This window comes from Nansenia antarctica, assembly GCF_963989245.1.
Source record: "Nansenia antarctica genome assembly, chromosome: 11".
NCBI classification, from domain to species: Eukaryota; Metazoa; Chordata; class Actinopteri; order Argentiniformes; family Microstomatidae; genus Nansenia; species Nansenia antarctica.
The window spans coordinates 20197994-20207993 of NC_137681.1; the positions used below are offsets into that span (position 1 = coordinate 20197994).

A 10000-nucleotide genomic window follows, 5' to 3' on the forward strand; every position below is an offset into this window, starting at 1 on the left:
ACTGGCTCCCGATAGCAGCTTGCATCAGATTCAAGACCCTGGTGCTCACCTACCGAGCGTCAAAAGGGACAGCCCCTGCCTACCTGCAAGCAATGGTCACCCCTCCAAACTTCAGCCCGTTCACTCCGCTCCTCCACCTCTGCTGGCCGACTGGCACCACCATCTCTACGCCAATGCGGCAGTCACGCTGCCCGGTCACATTTCTTCACCACACTGGCTCCCCGCTGGTGGAACGAGCTTCCCACGACTGTCAGAACTGCAGAATCACTCCCCATCTTCCCTCGGAGACTGAAGACCCGACTGCCAATGTTCTGCTGACCTGAGCTAGATTACTTTTCCTGCCACGACTGGTGGATTGATGATTCACTTACTCAGTCAAATGTATTGATTGTAAGTCACTTTGGAATAAGGCGTCTGCTAAATGCCAAAAATGTGAAGGTAAATGAGCCCATCCTCCGATTTCTACCTCCGCCAGCCTCAACGGCTGTCTGTATGGAGCATGGTGGCGGTGGACAGGGGATATTGTCTCTCTGTCGTACGTGACCTTCAGACGACCCCAGGTCAGACTCCAGTGGTCAAAACCTTGACATCCCTCTGGCATCCCAGTAGTTCTCACCTGTGTGTGTGTGTGTGTGTGTGTGTGTGTGTGTGTGTGTGTGGTCCTGTAGGGGTCTGTACCTGACGTCCATCTTCTACAGAGATGATAACATCCTGGTGACCCCAGAGGACCAGGTCCCCGTGGTGGAGATAGACGACTCCTACACCGCCTCCCTGATGCAGGACTTCCTCTGGTTCACCAAGGTAACATCTGACTGAGTTAGCTCACTGAGCTCAGGTCTGGGGTCTCATATTGGGTTTACCGAACCACCCCTGATACAGGTGTGTGTGTGTGTGCGTGTGCGTGTGCGTGTGCGTGTGTGTGTGTGTGTGTGCGTGTGCGTGTGTGTGTGTGTGTGTGTGTGTGCGTGTGCGTGCGTGTGTGCGTGTGTGCATGTGTGCATGTGCGTGTGTGTGTGTGTGTGTGAGTGTGAGTGCGTGCGTGCGTGCGTGTGTGTGTGTGTGTGTGTGTGTGTGCGTGCACGTGCGTGTGTGCGTGTGTGCATGTGTGCATGTGCGTGTGTGTGTGTGTGTGTGAGTGTGAGTGCGTGCGTGCGTGTGTGTGTGTGTGTGTGTGTGTGTGTGTGCGTGTATGTGAAAGACATTGTCCATGTCTGTCTGTGAATGCATCCCATCTGTGCCTTCAGTATTTGTGTCCCTGTATACTTGTTTCTATGTGGACATAAATAAATGATTAAAATGTGTGTGTGCGTGTGTGTGTGTGTGTGTGCGTGTGTATGCGTGTGTGTGTGTGTGTGTGCATGTGCGTGTGCGTGCGTGTGTGTGTGTGTGTGTGTGTGTGTGTGTGTGCGTGTGTGTGTGTGTATGTGCGTGTGCGTGCGTGTGTGTGTGTGTGTGTGTGTAGGTGTCGTACCTGTGGGAGGAGGTTCCCTGGCTACAGCAGTGTCTAAGCCCCTCCCAGTCCTCGTGCTCCTGCACCCTGCAGACACGCCTCAAGATGCTGCAGGCTGTGTCACTCCTCCAGGTGACCACACACACACCCCTGTTATTAACCTGTAATAACACCTCTGTTACACAGGCACAATCATGCACGGTCATTTATTACTAGTTATGACCAAAGACCTGAAGGTGTCTTTTGGGGGCTCTTTTGCAGGGCATGCTGGGAACTCAGGATCTGGGCCAGGTGTACTATGAGCCAATCAAAGACAAGCATGGGAATGCGCTGGTGGTTCTGCTGCGGGACATGAGTGTGTGTCCCAGCCTGGACGGGGTGCGCTGGACCCCGCTGTGTAAGCTGCAGCTCCAACGCAAGTCCATCTCCTCCTCCTCCTCCTCCTCCGAGGAGCCCACGGCCCTGGACACGCTGCTCATGACCCTGCATGTGAGTTACCACGGTTACAGCCACTCTGACAGCCACTCTGACAACCACAGGGGTTAGTACAGTAGTAGCAGTAGTAGTAGTTATAAGAGTAGTTATAATAGTAGTTATAGTAGTAGTTATAGTAATCATTTCGGTAACATTTTACTTTAAAGTACATCTTTATAACTAGATTGTAATTGCACCTTGTGCATAAATCATTCATGAACAATTAGCAAACTGTTTTAAGTCATTCATTTCAAGCCACTTGGTGCTCGTAGGTAGTCATGTTACACACAGTTATTGCATTTAGAAAGCGTGAGCAACTGTACACTCTAGTGTAAGCTCACTATTCGGTCCAAGCGGCTAATGAACATTTTCAATAAATGAGGTAGCCTATACCTAGGACTGCACCTAACGATTATTTGTATTATTACTCGATTAATAACAATTAATTACCCCAAAATACATCTCATTAATATTTCAATATTTTATTCAATCATCACATTATTCCGCAACCAAAAATAGCCCAATCTTAACTGGTAATCTCTGTGTGGAAAATGTCCTCCACACTATGAAAAAGAGACACATAAAGCTTAAATTCTTCTTCTTCTTCTTCTTCTCATTATTATTATTATTATTATTATTATTATTATTATTATTATCATTATTATTATTATGTAATAATAGACCCTTTTTGTCAGATCCCTGATCAGAAAAATACTGGACCTCAAATTCAAACTCATATATGGCCGTTAAAGTAAACAGAAAATATAAAACGGCTGAATAACAACATTAGATGATGCATAGTGTAACGTTACGTTAGCAGCGGTGTAGAAATGACTTTTAACAAGAGTGTGATGAAGAAACGTTTACAAAATTAATTTTAAGTGACGACTACTACAAACAGAAACATGTGATGATAATCCTAATATACCATGCTTGGTGGGTGGGGACAAAAAACTTAAGTCTTGACAAAGCGCTCCAGGATGCTTTCACTTCAAGTGCATAGCAGTTGTACTGCTGTGATAAGCCTTTTCACATCTGCAGAGTTCACAGAGCGCCACTTTGTTGGGTCTTTGTCTAAAATACTCTTTGTGTACTGCACATGTAGAAACTAGTTTATAGACATTGGTAGATGGCAGTGTACAGTAAAGTGTTACCTACTGTCTCTAGTCCATCTCGTCTGAGGAGCCTACTGCTCTGGACATGCTGCTCACCACCCTGCACGTGAGTTACAACCTGTTATAACAGTTACACACACTGTTATAACTACGGTACTGTGGCTAGTCTACAAGTAGGAGGAGGAGGAGGAGGAGTAGAAGTAGTATTAATAGTATTATCATTATGATTCTTATTATTCTTATTATTATTAGTAGTAGTAGTAGTAGTAGTATTAATAGTGGTAGTTATAGTAGTAGTAGTTATAGTAGTAGTAGTAGTAGTAGTAGTAGTAGTAGTAGTTATACTAGTAGTAGTTAGTAGTAGCACTAGTAGTGGTAGTTATAGTAGTACAGTAGTAGTAGTTATAGTAGTATTGTAGTAGTAGTTATAGTAGTAGTAGTCATTGTAGTAGTATAGTAGTACTAGTCATTGTAGTATAGTAGAGTAGTAGTAGTAGTATAGTAGTAGTAGTATAGTAGTAGTTGTAGTATAGTAGTAGTGTAGTAGTAGTACAGTAGGAGTAGTAGTCATTTTTCCAGGTATTCCAGTGCTTGATTTCATTTCGTTCCAAATACAAGGACTTAAAGTAGGCTAGCATTACTTTAACTATCTTGTGCAAACCCTGTCAGAATACTGATGACAGAATTATCTAGCGAGCTAGCCCAACTACGAACAACGTTACATCCGTATACGTAGAAAATAGGCTGAATTTCAGGTGAAGGCTGCAATGGACCCTATGGAGACAAAATGTTTAGGATACTGATAACCTGTCTATTAAATCCATTACTATTGGTCCAAACCACAAATTGCTAGTAGTAGTAGTAGTAGTAGTAGTGTAGTAGTATAGTAGTAGTAGTAGTAGTAGTAGTAGTAGTAGTAGTAGTAGTAGTAGTAGTAGTAGTAGTAGTAGTAGTAGTATAGCAGTAGTGGTAGTAGTGTAGTAGTAGTAGTAGTAGTAGTAGTAGTAGTAGTAGTAGTAGTAGTAGTAGTAGTAGTAGTAGTATAGCAGTAGTAGTAGTAGTAGTAGTAGTAGTAGTAGTAGTAGTAGTAGTAGTAGTAGTAGTAGTGGTCGTAGTGTAGTAGTAGTAGTAGTAGTAGTAGTGTAGTAGTAGTAGTAGTAGTAGTAGTATAGTAGTAGTGTAGTAGTAGTAGTGTAGTAGTAGTAGTAGTATAGTAGTAGTGTAGTAGTAGTAGTAGTGTAGTAATAGTAGTAGTAGTAGTAGTAGTATAGTAGTAGTAGTGTTGTAGTAGTAGTAGTATAGTAGTAGTGTAGTAGTAGTAGTATAGTAGTAGTGTAGTAGTAGTGTATGTGTGTGTGTTCCCATGAGATCCTGGGGGATATTCCATCAACGTCGCCAAAGGAAAATCCAGACTTATTTTGAGAATCCAGACTTATTTTGAGAATCCAGACTTCTCGTGAGACTTATCAAAAAGAAGCCTGGATCTTCCTTTAGCGACGTTGATGGAATACCCCCCTGACAGCCTGTTAGGAAGTTGTTGTTGTTTTCCTGGCTGGATGTGGTTTGGGCTGGATATCCATAACAAGGTTTGGAGCCAGAGAGGACGCCAGCGCCTCGCTAGCTCCACTGAAACACTGCTCCAGAACACATGTGGCCGCTTATGTGGGCCAGATATGAATGAGTTATAGATGAAATTCACTATTCGGGCATTTTGTCATATTATCATAAACCTCAATAATAACACTGAGCACAGCACCCCTCTAAACAACAACAATATGGAACGAGAGAAAAACATCATCTCACACACACACACACACACACACAACCTAGAGGGAGAGCCAGATAGAACCAGTGAGTAGATCTGGTAATGCCGATTCACAATGTGAATTCACCCTCCTAAACATGACCTGTGTCTGTGTATGCCTGTGTGTTCCTGCGTGCCTGTCTGTCTGTCTGTGTGTGTGTGTGTGTGTGTGTGTGTGTGTGTGTGTGTGTGTGTGTCCAGGAGAAGCTGGCGTACCACCGCCGCAGCAGAAAGCAGCTGTGTGGAGGTCTGTACCTGGGCTACCTGAAGCTCAGCAGCTCTGTGGACCAGATCAGAGCCCTGGTCCCCCAGAAGCTCCCCAACGTCCTCTGTCACACCAAGATACGCGACAACCCCAATGTCTCCAGGTAGGACGGCTCTGTGTGTATGTGTGTGTGTGTGTGTGTGTGTGTGTGTGTGAGAGGTGTTGTTAGTCAGCCATTTTCAGTGACATTAACTGTATGTGTATTTGCCCCACCCCCACTCCCCCCCCCCCTCCCTCCCTCTCCCTCCCTCCATCCCCCCACCCCCTCCCTCCCTCCCTCCCTCCCTGCCTCCCTGCCTCCCCAGGGAGGAGTGGCAGTGGCTGAAAGCCCTGAGTTCTCTGGAGGAGTCAGTGGAGATGGACCAGGATGTGCAAAGCGCTCCACACCGCCTCCTACAGGAGCTGCGCAGTGCTGCCATGGACCTGGTCGCCCACATCAACATCCCTGCCAACCAGGTCAGAGGTCAACCCTAACCCTAACCTTAACCCTAACCATCTCCCAACCATCAAACATCAATCAGAAACTAGAAATCAGAAATCTCCCAATCAGAAACCAGATATCTAGCATCTCCCAATCAGAAACCAGATATCTAGCATCTCCCAATCAGAAACCAGATATCTACCATTTCTCAATCAGAAACCAGAAACCATCTCCCAATCAGAAACCGGAAACCAGAAACCAGAGACCTGAATCTCTGAATAGACGTCACCTAGTTGAAATAACAGTTGTACCAAGTGGACATGACTATCAACATCTCATTGTATTCTATTCTATCACCCCTCCCTCCTCACCTCCACCCCACACACAGGTGCAGGACTTCCGTATCTACACCCAGGAAGTATTGGAATTTGGGGAGAAGGTGTCCTTCCTGCTGCTGCTGCCCCCCTGTGATGAAGTGTGCACCCCCCCAGGGCAGAACAACCCCTACTCCCCCCGCTCCGGCTTCCTCACCCTGCCCCTGCAGATATTTGAGCTGGGTCAGTACCAGGACCAGTACCGCTCCTTAATCAGGGGAGGCTTGGGGAGGTAGAAATCGGAGGACGGGCTCATTATAATGCATGGAACAGAATGAGGAACGGTATCAAACATGGTGTTCTTCATTTGTCTCTGTAGAGGAACCCTTTGAAGAACCCTTTTGGATTCCATGTAGAACCTTCTGTGAAAAGGGTTCTATGTGGAACCCAAAACGGGTCAAACATCATAACCCAAACGTGTTCTTCAAAGCGTTAGGGTTAGACGGGGACAACAGAAGAACCCTTTTACAACCTCGTTGACTGAGAATGCAGCTGATCTTCTCGTGGTTCTGCAGCTAATCTTCTCACGGTTCTGTGTGTGTCCATCAGTCCATTTCCACACCTACAGCCCTGACTTCCTGGGTCAGTACTGCCGCGTGTCGGCCCTGCTGGAGCTGGAGTCTCTGATGGCCCAGCAGACCCTGAGGGAGGCCTTCTCTGAGGCCGAGCTGAACGCCGCCAAGCAGAAACACCAGCAGGTCCACACACACATGCAGGTAAGGAGCACACACTCACACACACACACACACACACACACACACATACACACACACTCACACACACACACACACACACACACACACACACACACACACACACACACTTCAGCCTTTTGACGACCTCCTGTCTTCTCCCAGCAAATGGAGGAACTGTGGCGTGAGGCCCGCTGGCTGATGGACGCCCTGCAGCACGCCCGCTACAAGCAGCCCTCAGGGGGCGTGTCTCTGGGCTGGGTCATCGACTTCTCCAGGGAGACGCTCCCTGACCCGCCCCGCTCCACCTCCTCCCAGCCAGACTACCTCCCCTCCCCCCTGCCCTCCCCCTCACCCAGCCGCAAACACTCAGGTGAGACCCCCGTCCTGATGATGATGATGATGATGATGATGGTGATGATGATGGGGATCTGTGTCACTGATCAACATCTTAAACAATGCTACTAATGCTAATGCCTGTAAGCTCTGAGGAAGAACACAAGACTGAATTGAGCCTGGAACACACTGGAAGTTGTACACATGTCAGGAATGATACCAGGAAAAGAAAGTTGTGTTTATATCTACATGGTGGATGGTCGTGTGTTCGATGCCCACCAGTACAGTGATGGTTGTGTGTTCGATGCCCCACCAGACTTCCACGGCCTGTCAGATGAAGAGGGCTCCTCCGAGGTCTTCCTCACTACAGACAGCGACTACGACTCCAGCCGTGCCCAGAGCCCCCGCGAGCTGGACCTCCTACCCCCCTCCTCCCCCCTGTCTGCCCCCCTCCACCCTGCCCGGGTGAGAGACTCCACTCCGGACGTCCTGCAGGCGTCCGAGCCGCAGGCCGGGCTGGGGGAGCGAGGGGGAGGAGGGGGGGAGAGGCGGAGAGGGAGAGGGGGAGGTGTGGAGCTGTTAGACAGTGACTTCATCCTCCCCAGTAGACAGATAGAGCTGCTGAGGATCACTGAGAAGAGGCAGGCCTTCTGTGTCCGGACCAGCAGCCTGGAGTTCCCCTCCTCTACACACCCCTCCTCCATCCTCTCCCCCTCCTCCTCCTCCTCCTCCCCCCAGCGCCGCTGTCACAGACCCTCCTCTGTCGACCAATGTTGCCCTGGTAACAGATGCCCCCCGCGGCCTCCTCCCCCTGCCCGCACCCTGTCAGAGGACAGCGGCACCCAGAGGCTAAACTCCGCCCCTTCTCCAGGCTGGCACGCCACGCTGCGAGTGTACCCCCAGTACCACACGGGCCTGCCCCGGGAGACCAGCGTCAAGGTGGGTGACTGGTCAGGACCAGCTAGGGGTCAGGACTAGGGGTCAGGACTAGGGATTAGGACCAGCTAGGGGTCAGGACCAGCTAGGGGTCAGGACTAGCTAGGGGTCAGGACTAGCTAGGGGTCATGACTAGGGGTCAGGACTAGGGGTCAGGACTAGGGGTTAGGACCAGCTAGGGGTCAGGGCCAGGTTAGAGGTCCAAACAGGACCAAGTATAGACATAGAACCATGGACATGAAATGACGCGTTTGAATCGGAAAATCAAGTAATATCAATGTCTTCCTCTATCTCTCCCCCCATCGCCCTCTCTCCCCCTCCCCCCCCCCAGCTGAGGGTGACTCCCAGTACGTCAGCGAGGGAGATGGTGCAGCTGGTCGTCACGGAGATGAATGCCGTGTCACAGCGGCTGCTGGGGGGCGTTTCCGTGCCCGGGGGAGGCGTATCCAGTAGTGGCGGGGGCGGGGAGGAGGCGGAGCAGCAGCAGCAACAGTGTGTGTACGGGCCGGAGCAGATGGAACACTTTGGGCTGGTCCTGGTGGTGGAGGACCGGGAGAAGTGGCTGCAGGACGACTTCTGTCCCCTCCAGCTGCAGAACCCCTGGCTGAGGGGCCGGCTGTGTGTCCGCATCAGGGAGTACTCCCCCCTCGCCCTGCAGTACAGCAGGGCCACCACCGTCTGACCCCTTCCCCCACCCCCTGGCCCGGGCCCAGGGAGAGAGACTGGCTCTGGGTCGGAGAGAGAGAGATTGCCCTTTGGAAACATGGAACTATGAACTTATATGAACTATTTAAACGTGGGCCAGAGGGGACACCGTAGGATGTGAAATGAAGCTTGAACTTCCTGTTTCTACCTTTCCTCCTCCTCCTCCTCTGTTTCAGACTCTCCTTCTCTCCTTGATGCTAACGCGTAGCTACTATAGCTACACAACCTTTGTCTGTTGGCTTGGTTGTTGTTTGGAATACAGCTGTGAGACTGCTGTTTCCATTAAGTCTCACACACACATACACACACCCATGTAAACGTCCTTACAGGACAGTTTGACATCAGTTTGTCACCAAATGAAGAGGAGAACAGATGAACAGAGAAGAACAGATGAACAGAGGAGATAAGAACATTGTCAAACGGGACATGGTGATGATACGAACGCCATCATCTCTTCAGCAGGCAGACAGACAGACAGACAGACAGGCAGGCAGAAAGGCAAGTAGGCAGAGACACAGGCAGGCAGGCAGAAAGGCAGGTAGGCAGACAGACAGGCAGGCAGGTGGGTGGGCGGACGGGCGGGCGGACAGACGGACGGGCAGATAGATAGACAGACAGGCAGACTGGAGAGGGAGAGGGAGGTGCTGGACGGAGGGAGAGAGAGAAAGAGGAAAGGAGAGAGGGATGAAGGAGGGAGAGATAGGGTGAAGGCCCTTGTCTACTTTCTGGTGTTTCGGTTCAAATCAACATGACTTTCTATTCTGCCTCATCATTGGACTGCATGTCCAGAGGCTGGAAACACACACTCTGTGTCACGTCCACTCTCCCTGCGACAGAACCATCGTCTCTATGGAGAGGTGTACCGGTGGACTTGGCCCCGAAACAACAAAAGCCAAGAAGTAACTAAAACAAAGACAAGCAATACTTGGACTGTATATCGTTTGTTTTTTTTGCGTTTGTTTCGTTGGGATTTCAGAAACGTGTCAATCTTCCAGGAAGAACCGTTCTAGAGCCATGCCGTGCTAGCAGTTAGCCATTAGCAGTTAGCAGATAGCGGTTACCTGTTAGCTGTGCTAGCAGTAGAGATAGGTGTGTGTGTGGACCAGTACAGATGTGTGTGTGTGGACCAGTACAGAGGTGTGTGTGTGTGTCAGTCTCTGTCTGTACAGTGATGTGACTTTCAGTTGCAATGGAACCAGGAATCTGCAGGCTCTAGTTGTAGTCAAGTCCTCATCCTCACGTTCATCAGACAGGCAGGCAGGCAGGCAGGCAGACAAACAGGCAGACAGACAGACAGACAGACAGACAGACAAACAGACAGACAGATAAGACAGACAGACAGACAAAACCAACTGACAGACAAACAGGCAGACAGACACACAGTCAGGCAGGTGGACAAACAGACAAAACAGACAGACAAGCAGACAG

At 49.4% G+C, this 10000-nt stretch overlaps 1 protein-coding gene across 1 annotated transcript in view; it reads left to right on the top strand.

The window, feature by feature from the left end:
• ankfn1b (ankyrin repeat and fibronectin type III domain containing 1b) overlaps window positions 1-8549 on the top strand; it is a gene marked incomplete at both ends in the record, with an annotated part of 28353 nt that extends 19804 nt beyond the window's left edge. Inside the window, 10 exons of the mRNA XM_080542461.1 lie at window positions 669-801; window positions 1463-1582; window positions 1712-1939; window positions 5045-5211; window positions 5414-5564; window positions 5918-6086; window positions 6453-6619; window positions 6761-6979; window positions 7214-7870; window positions 8199-8549. Coding sequence (XP_080398587.1) covers window positions 669-801; window positions 1463-1582; window positions 1712-1939; window positions 5045-5211; window positions 5414-5564; window positions 5918-6086; window positions 6453-6619; window positions 6761-6979; window positions 7214-7870; window positions 8199-8549 — 2362 coding nt within the window. The remainder of the gene's footprint in view (window positions 1-668; window positions 802-1462; window positions 1583-1711; window positions 1940-5044; window positions 5212-5413; window positions 5565-5917; window positions 6087-6452; window positions 6620-6760; window positions 6980-7213; window positions 7871-8198) is intronic.
• Window positions 8550-10000: the final 1451 nt, after the last annotated feature.